This window comes from Hibiscus syriacus, unplaced genomic scaffold (assembly GCF_006381635.1).
Source record: "Hibiscus syriacus cultivar Baekdansim isolate YM2019G1 unplaced genomic scaffold, ASM638163v2 tig00110540_pilon, whole genome shotgun sequence".
Lineage (NCBI taxonomy): Eukaryota > Viridiplantae > Streptophyta > Magnoliopsida > Malvales > Malvaceae > Hibiscus > Hibiscus syriacus.
In genome coordinates, this window is record NW_024062772.1 from 67,852 (window position 1) to 85,842 (window position 17,991).

At 33.2% G+C, this 17,991-nt stretch overlaps 2 protein-coding genes across 2 annotated transcripts; both read right to left on the reverse strand.

Moving 5' to 3' along the window:
• Positions 1–7,848: 7,848 nt before the first annotated feature.
• On the reverse strand, positions 7,849–9,175 carry LOC120130290 (transcription factor MYB82-like). Its single transcript, XM_039147546.1, has 3 exons — positions 9,046–9,175; positions 8,523–8,652; positions 7,849–8,356 (listed from the first exon to the last, which is right to left on the reverse strand). Exons 1-3 carry the CDS (start codon positions 9,173–9,175, stop codon positions 7,900–7,902), a joined length of 717 nt encoding a protein of 238 aa, XP_039003477.1. The 3' UTR covers positions 7,849–7,899.
• A 6,889-nt stretch (positions 9,176–16,064) lies between these two features.
• On the reverse strand, positions 16,065–17,991 carry LOC120130288 (pentatricopeptide repeat-containing protein At1g62910-like). The gene is made up of 2 exons (XM_039147545.1): positions 17,469–17,991; positions 16,065–16,955 (listed from the first exon to the last, which is right to left on the reverse strand). Exons 1-2 carry the CDS (start codon positions 17,962–17,964, stop codon positions 16,585–16,587), a joined length of 867 nt encoding a protein of 288 aa, XP_039003476.1. The 5' UTR covers positions 17,965–17,991; the 3' UTR covers positions 16,065–16,584.

Sequence of the window (17,991 nt, forward strand, 5' to 3'; positions counted from 1 at the left end):
GTTTTAACCTAAAAAACGGGTTAGACTTCAAGTCGGGTGGGACTCTCCTAAACCCAAGTCGAGTTGAATGTGAATGAAAGACTTCAATTTTTAAATCAAGTTCAAGTGAACCAAAAATCTGACTTGACTCAACCCATTATTATTCTTAGAAAAGATGATTACCTTAAATACCTTAATGGATGGTATAACTTCAAAAAGTATTCACTTTGAGAGCTTTAAGCTTGGAAGGCAATAAAAGGTTGAGTGAGGAAGAATGAAGAAAACCTTGTAGGGGAAGAGAGTGAGCCTAGTGCTTAGAAAACGTCTCATAAAAATCCACAAAGAGACCAAAAAAAAAACATTGGTGTAGCCTTGTTTTCACAAATGGGTAATTACCCACCAAGTCCTCCCACAATAAGTTGGAGTGTAAAACCCTCCCTTTTTACTCCTAAATGGGATTAATTTCTTATCAAGTTAATCAAACTATTGGCCCAGCAAGCCCAAATCACTCACTAATCAGGTTTATCAAAGCTCGAATTAACACATAAATGTTAATTCCGATATTCAGATCGTTACACATATTATTAAGACAGTGATTAGACATATTTATAAACATATTAGTATGTTCATATAATAATATTTTTCATCATATATACTTTTAAGATTCTTATCATTTAAGGCTTGTAAAATTTTCTAGCCAAGTTCTTTCAAGATTAACATCTCTTGCATGAACTAAATGATCTTAATAGTTAAAGGGATGGTTGTTATCTTTGGAGGTCTTGAGTTCGAGCACCAGTGATTGTAAGGTATTTGAGTGTTCATTGTCAAATGATTGAGAGACTTTAGAACAAATACTATCACTTGCCAGTTAGCAAAGAAAAATTAAAAATAGATAGATAAAAGGACATATAGAACCAAAGGAACTATTCAAACTCAAGACATGCTTGATAGGCCAAACATCAACAGTTTAAAGCGTGAATAATAACTAACAAAGACTACAAGAATGGGAGCTAGAGAAAATAAAAATACTTAGAAAAAGAGGCAAAACCTTCTTGATATCAATGGAAGTTGATGACCTTTTCATTATTCTAGAAGATTTGAATTGGTCGTATCTCAAAGAAGTCTTTGTGGATATAAAAATATGGTAGTAGAATCTCAATAAACTAGAGAGAGAAACATGGGTCTAAGTCTCAGGGATTCTAATCCAGTGCTGGAATTATGCGACCTTCAAAAGCCTAGCGGACTTATGGAGGTCACGTGTAACACCCTAAATTCGAGCTAGTAGTTTTTAGGTTTACCTGAGAGGTATGTGGACCTCATGGAATTCATAATTAAAGTCGTTGGACCAAGCTGGGTATAATTGGGTTGGAATTGGGACCACTTAGCCATAAAAAGGGGATTTTTAATATAAGAAAAAAGAGGAATGATTAAAAGCATAATTATACCATTAAAGAAATAAAAAGAGGATGATACCTTAGGTTTTATTTGTAGTTGGACATGGGTTCTCCCATGTTTTATTCTCTTCATTTCTTCTTCTTCATTTCTTCTTCTTCCTTTCTCTTCTTATTTCTTTCTCCAAGCCTCCATAGCTTCAAGTGGTTGGTAAGAACATATTTCCCTACTCTTTTAGGCTTTTAATATGTCCCAAACACTTCTAGTAACCCTTTGTATGTTAAGAAAATCCCTGCATCTTTGTTGGCTAGAGAAAAAGGTGGAGAATAAACCAAATCTTAAGGGAAGTGGGTGTGGCTAAGCAAGTAGCTTCATTTTGAGATTTTAACATCAATGTAGTATATTTCTAATCCTTTGTGGTGTTAAGGCTTCCATAATCATGAAGATTAGTTAAGATTTGGGCATTTAAGTATTTTAAGGTTTATTCTTGATTTCATGATTAGATGTTGAAATTGATGTAAAACATGTGTTTTTATGATACTTTATGACCCTAAATAACTTTATTAAGCTTTAGCACATGATTAAGAACCAAACTAAGACCTTTTGAATGATTTTTGGGTGTTTCCATAACATAAATAAGACATTTCTATGCTTGATTATAGATATTGTATTAACAATATCGATATTGGATTATCTGGGAGGAATTTTGGGTATTTTCAACTGGGAGTATCAATACTGCTGGGGAGAGTATCAATATTACCCCTACAGTATTGATACTCAAGGTACCTAGTATCAATACTGGGCCAATTTTTAGCAAATAGAAGCCATTTTTGTACTGATACTCATAGGGGTATCGATACTTAACCCTAGGGTATCGATATTACAAGTAGAGTGTCAATATTATCCACTTTGAATGGTTAATTTTGACCTCCCATAAGAGTTAAGGATGATTTGTAATGGTGGAACTTAGTTCATGAGGGATGTAAGTGAACAAAAGGGCCTAGAAATGCTCGTAGGAATGGGTTACAGCCGAAGTAACCATTCTAAGTGTGACACGTCTAAGCAATTTCAGTTGAGCGTGTATCAAATAATTAAGAACGAGGATAGTTGTAGAGGATGTACCGATAAGTGATACAATGAGTAAGTTAGATTAAGTAATAACAGAAATCGTGCACTTTAGGAACGCTAGTGAAAAAAGAACATATGAGTCGTCCCTCAAATTCAAGGGGTTTTGAGGAGAAGTACGATAAGTATGACTAGAGTGCCGCTACCCTGTAATGAACTCGATTCAGGTATGGGGCTATCTAGTATTACCGCTAGTGAACAATAGAATCAAAAATCGTCGTACAGCCAAAAAACATGCAGAGACTTCTTTAGTGACAGAAAATGACTAAGACGCCCTTAAGTGCTAATGACCAAAATATAGCAGATTTATAAATTATAAAAAATAATAGACTAATAACCTTTACATAACATTCTAGATGAGAAAACAAGAAAGATAGTAGCTAGTGAAGGGTTGGCCTTACTTTAGTTGTTGAGCTATCTTAGGTGCCCTAGTACGGCGTTGTTAATGTTGTGTGAACTTAGGGCCCTTAGATATGCATGCGTAGTTGCATTAGTCCAGTACAACAAATATCCTTAAAGTTTGGCTTGATGGCTATGTGAGACCAAGCCAATGCTTCAGTTGAACGAGAAATGTATCAATTTCTATGTAATGACCGGGTTCCCCCTCTATGATCTAACTGATGACTATATGAGACCAAGAGATCATTCAATGGCTTAGTGGGAATTTCATCAATGCTATATGACATCGTGTTCCCTGAGTTAACTAGTGACTGATGGCTATGTGAGATCAGATACTAGTAGTGTTGTATTCAAATAATGCATATAAGTGTCAGTGTTGCACTTAGATAATGCAAAGCAATTATAGTCAGTGTGGGTAGAGACCCAATAGAGGTGTAGTCATGGCTATACCCTTAGTAGAGGATTAAGGGGAGGATGAGACTCTTACTCCAGCGATAAAGCATTTAAACCTTAAGTAGGTAGCACTTGATTAAGTTCATGCATATACCTACTGTTTAGTACCATATCTTTAGAATGTTTATGTTTATGAGACTCATAATACTACTCTAGATTAGTGATTATAATGTGGGACTTTGCAAGCTCATCGTTCGAATGTTTTCCATTCGTAGGTTAGTAGCTTGAGTAAATCGAGGAGCACCATCACAACAAGACTTCCAACATTCCTTCCATAGTATTACAATGTAGCTTTAGTGGCCACATGTATTCATAGGACCCTTGTTATTGTATTTAGATTTATAACTCATAGTTTTATTAATTTTTAGTTTTAAACTATGTGTCACGGAACACCGATTTATAAAATGTTTTTATAACTATAATGTTTGTCTGCTTGATACTATGTTGTATGTTTCAAACATAAAATGAATAAATTTTTAAATTCAAGGGTTGCCTCGGTGGCTCAATATAACACTTTAGACCCATTCGAGTTTAGAGTATTACATCACTGGAATTTCTCGGTGAAAATGCAAACCAAACATTAAATGGCGAGAAGGTCTCCATGTTAATCAACACAAACTTCCCAAAGAAGATAGAGGAAACGGTGGAAATCGAGATCGATAATGTAATTTTTATAGTATTAGTAACGAAAAAGGCTTTTCGGATAACTTTACCGAGAGAGGAAATTAATATAAAAATACAGTGAACTTGGTGGAAGGCACATCATCCTAATCGGAAGAAACAAGGGAACTAGCCCGGCCGAACTAAAAAAAACAATGATCGGGAACTAGAAACTATCAATAAGAAAAACAGGGATCATGGATCATTGATGGAGGAAAGTTTATCGGAGACTTCTCTGATCTCATACCAGTTGGAAAATTGAAGAGTTTGGGGGAAGCAATAAATGTAATTAGCATGAGAAAGCATCATAATGATTACCTCGATTCCCAAAAAATAAAGAAAATCATGTCTATTGAGGAATATGATATTATAGGAGTTGTCTCAGGAAGGGCAGACTAATATACGGCTAATATATGGCGTTACCGGAAACATAATAAGATACTTAACAAAGTTTGTTTAGTGCTACCGGAAATGTTGAGTAATAATAATGTTGTAGGTGGAAATCATGAAGAAATATTAAAACATTTGGCAACCAGTAAACTTAACTTGTCGGTAGGTATCGATATCATTCAAATATATATCGATACATAACAATATATCATGTAAAAATATGACAAAACCGGATTCAATATGACAAAATCGATAAAGATCTACCGGATATGTTGAAGGTATCGATACCATTAAAATAAGTATCGGTACTTTTGGAATTTAAAAGAAAAACAATAATAGCGCCTATACAGTATCGATACTTTATAAACACGTATCGATACATAACAATATAACAAGTAAAAATATGAAAAAACCAATAAAGAGCTACCGGATATGTTGAAGGTATCGATACCATTAAAATAAGTGTCGATGCTTTTGGAATTAAAAAGAAAAGCAATACTAGCGCCTATAAAGTATCAATACTTTATAAACATGTATCGATACATAATAATATAACATGTAAAAATATGACAAAACCGGTTTCATTATGACAAAACCAGTAAAGAGAAGTCAGATATGTTGAAGGTATCGATACCATTCAAATAAGTATCGATACTTTTGGAATTTAAAAGAAAAACAATAATAGCGCCTATAAAGCATCAATACTTTATAAACATGTATCGATACATAACAATATAACAGGTCAAAATATGACAAAATCGGTTTCATTATGACAAAACCGGTAAAGTGCTACCAGATATGTTAAACGTATCGATACTTTAATAAGTATACGTAAGAAATTATTGATACTTTTAAAAGAAAAAATGAAAATGTATCGAAAGTATCGACACCTGACATAAAAGTATCGAGACTTGGGTAATTGTATCGATTTAATATAAATAACATATCCGATTAAAATATCAAAGGCGTAGTTAAATTTCCTCTAAAAAAAGATAGAACACGGCCGTAGTTTTCGAAATCGAAGTGAAATTGTTGTTGCATTTCAGAAGGCATTTTTAAAGTGAAGTTTATTTGTTGTTGCAGTCGAATCGAAAAGTATGTCGTCAAAACCCTAGTTTTTATTATTACAGTAATCAAAAATAGGGGTTTTATTGTTTGGGGTTTTTGAAATAAAAAAGTATTTGGGATATAACCCTTTATCAAAACACGCGACCCTTTCTTTCTTATACAACGTCAAACTGAAGTTGGGATATAACTCATTTCAAGGGTTTCCTTTGAAACCCTATTTCATTTTTCCTTTCAACCGAAACCTAAAGAAATCATAAGGGAGAGAACTCTCCCATAACCTACTCTGTCACCGTGAAACAGAAACACATAAATCCCTCTGGCCACCGCGGACCGGTTGTTCTAATGAGGGAAAAGAGACCAAAACCCCTCCTCTCGACACCATGAGGCCTCAAAACGACTCCTTTTGATGATTCAAGACCCAAAATCAACCCCACCAAAACCTAAATCCCCATTATAAAGGAAAAAACATATCTTTTTACCTTCGATGGGTGTTTCCTCGCCCACGATGAAGCTGAGAGGTCTCAGATCTTACCCAAAAGGTAAACTTTTCTTCTCTTTTTTAGGTTTTTCAAGGTTCTTTCTTGGTAGTTTTTTTTATTTCGAATGTGTTGTGTTTTTTTAGGTTTCTCCTCTCTGTTTTCAGTTCTTTTTTCTTTTGGGTTTTTCTGTTTCGTTCCCCTCTCTTTTTTTTGTTCGAACGGGTTTCTCTCTTTCGGTCTCTGCTTTATTTTTTTCTCTTCCCCCCACCGAAAACTCTCCCTTGATGTGTGTTGTTTGCCTCACTCCTTTTAATCTGCTTACATGTGATGGTTTGATGAATATTTGTGTTGCTATCGGGAAGATAGGGTCTGATTACCCTATTTTCGGCTTGTGACAGAACCAGATTTCATCAGGATAATGATTTGAATTTGTTTTTAATTTTTTATTGGGTTTTTCTGACTTTGATTTGCTTGTTTTGATTGATGGATTGATTTTCTTCACTGTTTGGAGGATTTGATGACTATGGCGACGGCTCACGCGGCTGAGGAGGCTCCCGATGGAGTTCACGTGTCAGTTGGGTGCTGGAGGATGTGTGCGTACATCAGACGCGCCAGGATGATGGCCCAGATTCCATCGGCGGTGGCGGTTGCTTCACAGATTAGGGTAAAACCCTAATTACTGATAGATCTGTGAACCGTTGGATCTTTATCATATCCAACAGCTGTAAATTAGGTCGACTGGGGCTAATGGGTGAAAACCCTAGTCGGGTTTGGGCTCATGTGTGAGCTTCGGGTTATTTCATTTGGACTGATTCTTTGGGTTTTGTTGTTTCTTGGTATTCCTACAAAATGTAAATAATTACTATTGATACAATAATAATAATAATAATAAATAAATAAATAAATAAAATGACAATAACAAGTTAGAACCCGGACAAAAACGGGTGTCTAAAATAGTAGTTTAAAGTTGGTGTTAACTTAGTCTTATGTTTTGCTTTACTTCCTTGGGTATGCAATCCACAATGTTGTTTTTGGTGGAATTGAAATGTTAACGTTTGTTGGAATGCACCTTCTACCTAGTTAAGAGTATTATTTTCCTCAATTTAAGTTTAGGGAGATTTTTAATGAGGCTCTTAATTTAAGTTTGTTTAATAAATAAATCCTATCTCGCTGAGCAAAACAAAATCACCCTAGATTAATAAAAAAAAATTAACATCTCTTGATACCAATACATATCCTCTCCACAATAAATAAGTTTAAGGGTAAACTACACATTTAGTACTTAAAATGTCAGTTTTGGTCCGTTTTAGTATCTAAACTTTTAATTTTTTTCAAAATCATACCCAAAGTTTAGTTTTTATTTCATTTTAGTACTCCGTTCAAAATGTAATGTCAAATTTTTAAAAAAATTGAAAGTTTGGTTACTAAAACGAACCAAAACTTATGGTTTAAGTACCAAATCTGATAGTTTAAGTACTAAATGCATAGTTTACCCGTAATTTTTATGACAATCATCAATATTCATGGACAAAAATGTTCATTTTTTAGGCCACCTTTTTCCCATGATGGAGGTACTTGTTCTCTTCTTTTCAGCTTTCTTGGGATGCTGATTTTGATTGAATTGGGGGAGTTTCATACAAATGTTGATAATCAATACTAATAATAGTAAATATTATATTACAAGCATTGGCAAAATTGACTCCAAAGCTATTATAACTCTAATTTCCGAAAAGAAAAGAATTATAATATTAACTTAAAGCATTAGGGTCAAAATACAAATAAGTTAAAATTATAATCCTCACTTCACTTCTAAAAAAAAAAAAAGAAATTCCTCATAATGCACTAGAACGTAATGCTGGCAATGCACCCAAATGGTAAAAAGCCTAAAGCTGTGGGAAAAAAGCTAGCAAAGTGGTCTGCTCAGGTGGTCCATGTTAAATAAATACCGTATCTTTTAAGGCAAGAGTGATTTGATTCCCAATCCCACATCGGAATCAATCGTCCCAAATGCTTCAAACAGAACAAAGGGGTCCATGTAGGATGCGAAAGGCTCTTCATCCAACACGAGATTTGAGTAATTGTGGTGCATCGTCAATGGTGTTCCCACCGTCTCGTAATCGAACTCGTACTCGTAGTCGAGGAACCGAACCACACGTTCCATCCACGCACCGGCGGTGACGTCTCGAACACCGACGTTATCGTCTCCGTTCGCTTCTTTGTTTTCGTCCAAATCATGCGATTGCCTCGGTTTCTTGCTGTCGCGATCCTCGATACCGTCGTAGTGTTGTGCGTTTGAGTCGATAGTTTTTCTTTTTTCGCCTAAAGGGGCTTTCTTGTTCAAATGTGTATTCCAATAGTTCTTCACCTCGTTGTCGGTCCGACCGGGAAGTCTACCGGCAATTAAACACCATCTACAATTTTTTTTTGAAATGAAGATGTAACATTGGTCACATGGACAAAAAATGTAAACTATGCTAGAAATATGTAAGTTTGTGATTCCAATTACAGTATAATCTAATAAATTCATGCAATTATCTTTTAAATGTGACATTCAAAGTTAAAGATTCGAATACTAACCGGTTACCGAGAAGCTTGTGCATTCGGATAATAAGGTCTTCTTCCTCCTTGGACATTCCTCCTCGTTTGATGTTTGGTCTTAAGTAATTCTTCCATCGAAGTCTGCAACTTTTCCCTCCCCTCATCAACCCTAAAAACATTTACATATATTTTCTATGAACTACATGTAATTTATATTTGTTTTGCACGACAAATATTTTATTTATTATAAAATCCACATAAGATAAGATGAAAAAAAATCTCCCATAAAACTTACACATTACAATCAAAACAGTAGGATGGCGAAAAACTCTGTCCATACTGAAGAGCCAGTATATCTACATATACCCTACACGTAATAAAACTAACACGAGAGCACATTCAATACCATATCGAATCTCACTCATTAACTCCCAAGTTGTCACACTGCCAGACTAAGATATACTGAACCCTACATCTCCATTCATGCATAATATAACTTGAAAAGTAAAACCGAACTGTATATATAAGTAAATACTTTATATATATATATATATATATATACCTGATCTCTTAGACACGGTTGCCCAGTTGCCTTCTCCGTAAGCCTCTACATAGTTTTTCAAGATCAAGTCTTCTTCTGGTTTCCATAAACCTCTTTTAGGGTGTGCCTTCTTTTCCGTACGATTCACCATTCTCAATTTGCTTTCTTTGATCTTTCTCTCGTCTTGACTCACTCACTCGGCCCCGAAAAGGAAGATGATCGTTAATATAGCGAGTTAAATGAGAAAGGGATGATTATATTTATATGTTTATAGGAAATGACAAGTCTATATAGCCAACTGAGATATGCAAGGCATTCGTGCAAGGGCCCCTTTGTTCATTAACTTTTGCTTTACTTTCACACCATCTCTCTATAATATGTAAAAGCAAACGAGCAAAGCGAACCATATTTTGTTAGATTAAAATTCGCAATTGTAGGTACATATATATATATAATCTATAATGGTATTATAAAGTATGATACAGAATTAGTATGTTATATGTATTATAGGTATTAAAGTGTCATAGAAACAAAGTGTAGATACTATAAATTATATTTATAACTTGCTATAAATATTTAAAATATTGACATAATATTCTGTTTATATAAAGAGATAATGATCTTTAAAAAGAAAAAAATAGGTTAATTTGTATTACTTATATTCTCGTCAGATAGTATTGGAATATTTGAACCTCCTAGATAATCTTTACAATGAATTCAGATACACTTTCATAAACCTAATAATATATTCTTGATAACTTGACATGATTAAATTTTGGGTTTGATTTCATATCAAATTTTTTATTCTAATATATATATATATATATATATATATATTAGATCATATTAGTATTTGATCTATTGATCGATTAATCTAGGTTGGATACTAGTAGGTCTATTATGGGGGTGACCCTCTCAACTCAATTTGTTCAATTCATAATGTTAGAATTTGAACTCTTAACCTTAATTAAAGGATTTAATATTTTATCCCATTAAATAAACTCGATATTGATATATATATATATATATATATATATATATATATATATATATATATATATATATATGTTTGAGATTCCACTTTCTCCCTAGATATTCATATGAGAGAGAAAGATGCCCTAAACATGTGTTATTATTACCATATTGAAAGATTTTAAGTTGGGTATTCAACCGAACATGTCTCATTATTACCAAATAATTGTAGTGCCTACTAGCTATTCATCTTGTCGTAAAGTTGAACTTTTTGACATGATTTTACATGTGCTTCAACATTAATCATAGTTTAACCGACAAGTGTTTAACTTGATATCCATTTCTCTACCAAAGTTATGAAACCCTAAACAAGTAAACTAATTAACCGATGTCCAAGCACTTTGTTTAACTTAATGCAACTCAATGATTATGGAGACAAAGAAAATTAGGTGAGAAATAATGCAAGTAAAATGGTATTGGGATATGTTGATGTTATGAGGCACCGCAATGTACATGTCTCCCCCATTGCAGCTTTTGTGAGCCCCATGAAATGAAATGCATTATATAGTGTTTTCCTTTTTCTTTTCGATTGCCTTAATTTGGTGGGGGAGAATGTGTTTTTATTTGTTTAGAAATTCAAGATATGGAGGGAAGATGAGGCCAAGGCAATAGGCCTGTAAACGAACCGAACGCACACGAACGGAGGTATATTCATGTTCGTTCATTTAATAAATAAACGAACACGAACATAAACGAACAAATTTTTTTTGTTCATGTTCGTTTATTAAGGAATATAACTTGTTCATGTTTGTTCATTTAATAAATAAACGAACATAAACGAACAAGAACATAAACGAACACGAACATAAACGTTGGAGACCCTACCTTCCATTGTTTTTTCATGAAAAATAGTTGACAATGCAAATCAACCAAATCTACAGTGATAAATAGCGTAAAAGTTGATTAGCATTGATGAAATGTTTAAATATATCAAATATTTTGATCGATCTTTTAAAGATATTAAATGATTCACACGACTTTAATTTAACGCTATAACATTTATCTTAGTGGTCTATGATTACATATGAACAATCATTTTCCGCTATTACACTCTTTTTCAGAAATTGTATAGAAACCTTTGTTTTGTTTTCTGACAAATTCTATATATTTTTCTCTTTACTGATGCTCATATACTTCCTATTGTTACATTTATCTTCACATCTATTTCTAGAAAGAAGTATGATGTTTTCTTGAGTTTTAGATGTGAAGATACCCGCAATAACTTTACATATCAACTATTAAGCCAAATAAAACAGAGAATGAGATGAAAACAGACCAGTAAAACTTCATATTGCACTATAATATAACTTGTTTTGAAGCTTTTAGCGATCGTCTCTACTCTCCAGTGAACACTAGGGTTTGGGGAAAAAAAGGGATTGAATATAGGTGCGAGGTGCCTCACGGGTTAACATATTGGATTTAATCTCCAAATAAAATTGGGTTAATTATGGAGTTGGTTATCAGAATATCAGATTAATTAATATTTTTAAGATACTTACAAATTGATCACCAAAATTGATTTAAGAAGGTTGGGTTAAACATAAATGAATGAACATAAACGAACATTACCGAATGAACATAAACAAACATAACCGAACGAACATAACCAAACGTTCATGAACATAAATGAACGAACGAGACCTATGTTCATGTTCGTTCATTTAATTAAACGAACAAAAAATCTTGTTCATGTTCGTTCATTTAATAAATAAACGCACATAAACGAACTTCTCGCCGCACGGTTCATGAACGGTTCGCTGAACGTTCAGTTCATTTACAGGCCTACAAGGCAATGTATGATTTGCTAGTCATTTAATCTTATTAATACATTTATTTTGAGTTCAAAATCCGGGTAGTTCTGACGTACGATAGTCTTAATATACGACTAAGGAAAGGCCCTACCGGAAATGTTATTATTTTTTTAACATTTCTGGTAAAGTGCTACCTAAAACAATTTTACCGAAAATATTATTTTCGCTAACTAATTTATGGTAGAACCCAATATTAACATTTCCTGTAGAGAAAAAACGTTTTAGGTAGCGCTTTACCAGAAATGTTAAACATTTTAGATAGTCCAATATTAATATTTTTGGTAAAAAAAATAATGTTTTAGGTAGTTTTTTACCGAAAATATTAAAAAAACTAATAATATTTCCGGTAACGTTTTTCATTAGCCGTATTTTAAGGCTGTCGTACCTGAGACATTCTCTCAAAATCCTCTTCTCCAATAACTAAATCTAACTAAATCAAGTGAACTTAAAGTAATATTTATTTAATAAAATAAATAAAAATATTTTTATATTATTTTTTATTTTTTATATTTAATATTTTAAATTTTATATTATATAGTTAAATAATATTTTTGGTTACTCTAAAGATTTATAATTCATTTAAAATCTAATTAATATAAATTTTAAGTCTTCACTCGTAAATATGATCTATTTTTATTATTTTTTTGGCAAAAAGGTATAGGAGGTCCCGTACATTTTTAAAAAAAATAATATGATCCTCGTATTATTTTTTCTCTCAATGTGACCCTCCAGTTTAGAAAATAAGTCCAATGTGGCCCTTTGACCAATATTTTTCATCGTTGACTTTTATGATGCTGACGTGATAGTTCACGGTACTAACATGGTAGTCTACAGTGTTGACGTGACAATCCATGGTGGTTGATAATGTGGCGGAAAACATGGCAGATGTGATAAATCAGTAACTCAAATATGGTAGATATACTATCACATTAACACTGTAAACTGCCACGTCAGTACTGTAACGTTCAAACGATAAAAAAACGTTCATTTATTTTGATTTTTCTCATCTCATTCTTTATTATTAATTACACTTTGTCCCTTGAATTAGGTATATTCATCATGTAAATATACAAATAATCATCATTACTTTAGACATAACACCAACATTAAAAAATAAATATAAATCATCATACAAGAAACTCTTAACTAAATTTCTTTTAACTTATTCTCGTTTTATCTTTTTCATAGAATGATCAACTGCGATTCTCCACCTAAATTAAAAAAATCATCAAAAATCATAACGTCAGTTCTCTCACCAACACCATCTATATAATCTTCCTCCATTCCAACATCATGATCCTATGAATTTGACTTGCGGTTACCTGGGAATTTGCATCAATAAACCACTATTTTATTACATAAAAGAAGTCAGACAGACAGTAACATGGTGTTGGCCCTTGGGGTTAAACTAGCAAATGAAATGAAACCAGTCCAAGAGAGAAGACAACCATTTGAAGTTAAAGAACAAGAAAGTTGGTTGCCAACTTACACCCCAATTTGAAAGTTTGGGAACCCTGTGCATGTCAGAAACCACTGCTACACCATTATTCTCTCTTCCCATATATATATATATTCTGCAATTGTTCTTTTCATGTCATTGTCAAGTTGTAAAGGCTTTTTCCCTAAATTTAACGTCCCCTTTGCACGCATGATCAAAGCTGTGCAATAAAATCTCAGTCTGTATCTACCCGCTGGTGCATCATGTATAAGCAAAAACAATCGATGGGATGAGCAAAGGTTAGTGGTGTAAGTAAATAGGGTGTTCCATTAATTATCCGTGAACATTTTGTATAATATTCATTTATGTTTTATTATTAAGTTAAATAAATGAGTATAAACAAAATCTTTATATTCATTTAATGAATAAATTAACACGAAAAAAGATGTGTTCGGTTCATTTATGTTCACGAGTAACTCGTTTATTCGATTCCCCTTTTTATTTTACTTTTTATATTTTAAATATATATGATAAATATAGGGATTAAATTGAACACATTGTGAATTTTACAGTTCAAAGTATAAAGTCTAACGAAACTAAAGACTAGTAGTGTAATTTTACAATTTTTCTTTGACTCGCGTATAAAAGGGTAAAAAGATTGTACATCGAATAATATTCGTGAATACTAAATGAATATGTCGAAAACATTTGAATGAAAATGTATGTGGATATTAAACAAATATGTTAACAAACGTTGAATGAACCGAATACAAACACTATCGAAAATAGATAAACGAATACAAACGCGACAATAAAAGTTTAAATAAACACAAACCGAATAAGTGAATATAAACAATTTTACAAATAAATTCAAATACAACATCATACGTTCAAACCTAATTCATTTATACCTGTAACAAATATTACTCGTGAAATTTGTGTGCGCGGTGCGGGGTGTCTCAGGTACGGCAGCCTTAATATACGGTTAAGGAAAGGCGTTACCGGAAATATTACTATTTTTTAAACATTTTCAGTAAAGTGTTACCTAAAACATTTTTTTTTTCTACAAAAAATATTAATATTGGGTGCTACCTAAAATTTTTAACATTTCTGGTAAAGAGCTGCCTAAAACATTATTTTTTTTACCGGAAATGTTAATAATGGGTTCTACCAGAAATTAGTTAGCAAAATTAACATTTTCGGTAAAAAATAATGTTTTAAGTAGTGTTTTACCGAAAATGTTAAAAAAATATTAACATTTTCGGTAGGGCATTTCCTTAGCTATATATTAAGGCTTCCATACATCGCAATTTCGGTTGCAAGCCTTGTATTACCTAATTGTATGTACTCTTTTCGTTCATTTAGGACTAGGAAGTTTTTTTAATGAGGCATATAAATCTAATAAAATGCTTTTGTTGGAAAAATAATTTCGCAATTTCAAGACATAAAAGCTCGAGATAAATATTAGGGTAAAGTACACAAATGCTCACCCGATTATAGAATGTTACTTCGTTGAGTATATTCTAAATTCATTATTTTTCGTTAGAAAAATGACGGAAGCCTGAGTTGAATGTTAATATGTTGTCTAAGATATGATAAAATCTGATCTCAAAATCTCAAACGACTATCATATCTCATACAACATACTAACATCCAGCTCAGATTGTCGTCAATTTTTTAACGAAAAAAACGAGTTTGGAACATAATGAATAGTCGGATGATCATTTTATAAGTTTTAAAAGTCGAAGGACTTAACAAAGCAACATCCTATAGTCGAAGGACCATTTTGTAACTTTTAATAGTCGGATGACTTAATAAAGCTATGTTCTATAGTCGGAGGATCATTTGTGTACTTTACCCTAAATATTAAAAGTATATATAAACTTTGATTTTGATTCAATTATACACATTATATTTTGATTTTGATTTAATTGTATATTTTATAAAAATAAATAAATGCATACATTTATTTTGATAATAAACAAATATAATTATTTTTTATTTAATATGTAACACCACTAACCCGACTTAATCAAAAATCAAATTAAAGATGTCGCATTAACTTATTTGAACTTAATCAGAGTCGTATCGGAACTAAACCGAAAAATTAAGCATTCAAATAATTATCAACCAACTAATTGAGGACAAAATTGCTAATTATATCAATTAGGCTCAATGCCTCTCTTTATCATTGACTCAACAATATCCTCAGTTTTACAAATCACCCCGTTCTTGCAATGTGCATCAACCAATGTATTATATGTGACAATTAGGCTCAATGCCTCGCTTTATCATTGTCTCCACAATATCCTCATTTAGAAATCATTTCGTTCTCACGACGTTTATCAACCGATGTATTATACGTGACAACATTCGGCTCGATGCCTCGTTTTATCATCGTGTGATGTGTCAATAGTGTCTACAGCTTTGGAAATCATCCACTTCTAGCAATGTGCATCGACCGATATGTTATACGTGATAATATCGAGTGAAATATTGTTATCCACCGTTCTCATTCGAAAGCGTTGTTGCCTCCTTCTGCAGGCCAAAACTATACATATCATAAAATAAGCAATTGTAAATTGAGGTTTCTGGTCTAATGCCCTTAACCAAGCAATCTAACTGACCCATTTGACATTTTTGAACTAAAAAAATCCAAACATTAAATTCCAACATCCAAATGCATGCGATGTATAGCTATAAATTTCAAACATAATAACAAAGGAAAGGAAAAGGGTACCTCAGATTGAATTATTAGATCTTAAGATGTGATTCACATATAAGGTGGGAGTGCATAAATCTGCAGAAAGTCCCTTACCGACCATTTCCTTAAGAAGTTGTGTTGCCTTTGAGGTATAGTTGTTTCGAAGAAACCCCTGGATCGTTCCGTTATAACAGTCGCTATTAGGCAAGCAATCATTATATCTGATGCTCCTAGATCACTGATATGCTTCATCTGGCAATCCTTCTTTACAGAGTCCATTGATCAATATAGCATATGTGTGAACATTCGCTTTAAATCATTGACTAAGAGATCGTGAAATAATTCCTTTGCAACTTTGATCTGCCCAGCTTTGCGCAAGCAATCCATTAGGATATTATAAGAGAAATTATCAAGTTTCAACCCACTGTTTCGTATTGCTTCAAAAAGTTCCAATGCCTCTTCAAGTTTACCTCTTTTGCATACACTATGCAGCGAGATCGAACAGGTCACTATATCCGGAACTTGTCCCAAAGCAACCATCTTCCTCGAAAGTTCACACGCAGCTGAACTTCTCCCTAATTGACACATACCGTGCATAAGAGTGGTGAATGTGACACTATTAGGAATTGGTCCTTTCGAGATATTTCATGAAAGAGTTCCATAGCTTCGTCCAACATTTTGGCTTTGCAATATCCTTTGATCATAATGCTGTAACTACATATATCAGGCAAACAACCATTCTCAATCATCAATTGAAGTACTCTTCTAGCTTTATCCACATTGTGTTGCAAGCAATGACCGTCTATTAATGCACTATAAATAACAACGTTAGGCTCAATGCCTCTCTTTATCATTGACTCAACAATATCCTCAGCTTTAGAAATCATCACGTTCTTGCAATGTGCATCAACCAATGTATTATATGTAACAACATTAGGCTCAATGCCTCGCTTTATCATTGTCTCAACAATATCCTCAGCTTTACGAATCATTTCGTTCTTGCAATGTGTGTCAACCAATGTATTACAAGTGACAACATTAGGCTCAACGCCTCGCTTTATCATCGAGTCAACAGTGTCTACAGCTTCAGCAATCATCCCCTTCTTGCAATGTGCATCGACCAATATATTATTGGTGATAGCATCAAGTGAAATATTGCATCCACCATTTCATTCAAAAGCCTTGTTGCCTCCTCCTGCAGGCCAAAACTATACATACCATGAACTAAGCAATTGTAAGTCGCGGTATTCGGTCGAATGCCCTTAACCTTCACTTCGGAGAACAGTTCGATAGCCTCCTTTAACAACCCTTTCTTACAAAAAGAGCCAACGACTGTGATATATGCTACAATATTGGGCTCGAAACCTCTTCCTTCCATCATCCTTAAAATTCTAACAGCTTTATCAGTATGGCTGATCTTACACAAACCCTTGAGTATTGTACAGTTTAGGCCGATAACCTCGTTCGATCATTTCATCAAACAAACTAACAGCCTGAGAAATCTTACTTTGATTACAAAGTCCATTAATCGAAGTGGAGAAAGTTACAATACTGGGTTTAACAACTAACTTCAACATTTTCCCAAAAACGGAAAACCCTAAATCGATTCGACCTAATCGACAAAAGCAATTTATAAAGATGCTCAAAGAATAATCATCGTGGGAGATTCCCACTGATTCCATCCCTCTACACATAGAAAAAACAATGGCATAACGTTTCAATCTAACAATGGCTCCTAATAATTTAGTAAATTCCACAATTGAAGGTTGAGGGTGCTTGTTAATCATCCGATTAAACAAAGCCAAAGCATCATCAACGTTATAGAAACTATCATTCTTATTCCGCACTCCAGTTACAGACAGACAATTTTTAATTACAGATTTAACGTGGGTAGAAAGATTTCTAGAAACATTAACAATTGAAAGAATAAATAATGAAGAATCGAGCTTACCCATATCGTGAAATTAAGCAAAATCGGAAAA

Coding starts and splice junctions, on each gene's coding strand:
- LOC120130290 (XM_039147546.1), bottom strand. CDS start 9,175: ATGGTGAATCGTACGGAAAAGAAGGCACACCCTAAAAGAGGTTTATGG. Junction 8,653..9,045: donor AACCGTGTCTAAGAGATCAG/GTATATATATAT, acceptor AAATGTTTTTAG/GGTTGATGAGGGGAGGGAAA. Junction 8,357..8,522: donor CACAAGCTTCTCGGTAACCG/GTTAGTATTCGA, acceptor AAAAAATTGTAG/ATGGTGTTTAATTGCCGGTA.
- LOC120130288 (XM_039147545.1), bottom strand. CDS start 17,964: ATGGGTAAGCTCGATTCTTCATTATTTATTCTTTCAATTGTTAATGTT. Junction 16,956..17,468: donor TGATGAAATGATCGAACGAG/GTTATCGGCCTA, acceptor TGATAAAGCGAG/GCATTGAGCCTAATGTTGTT.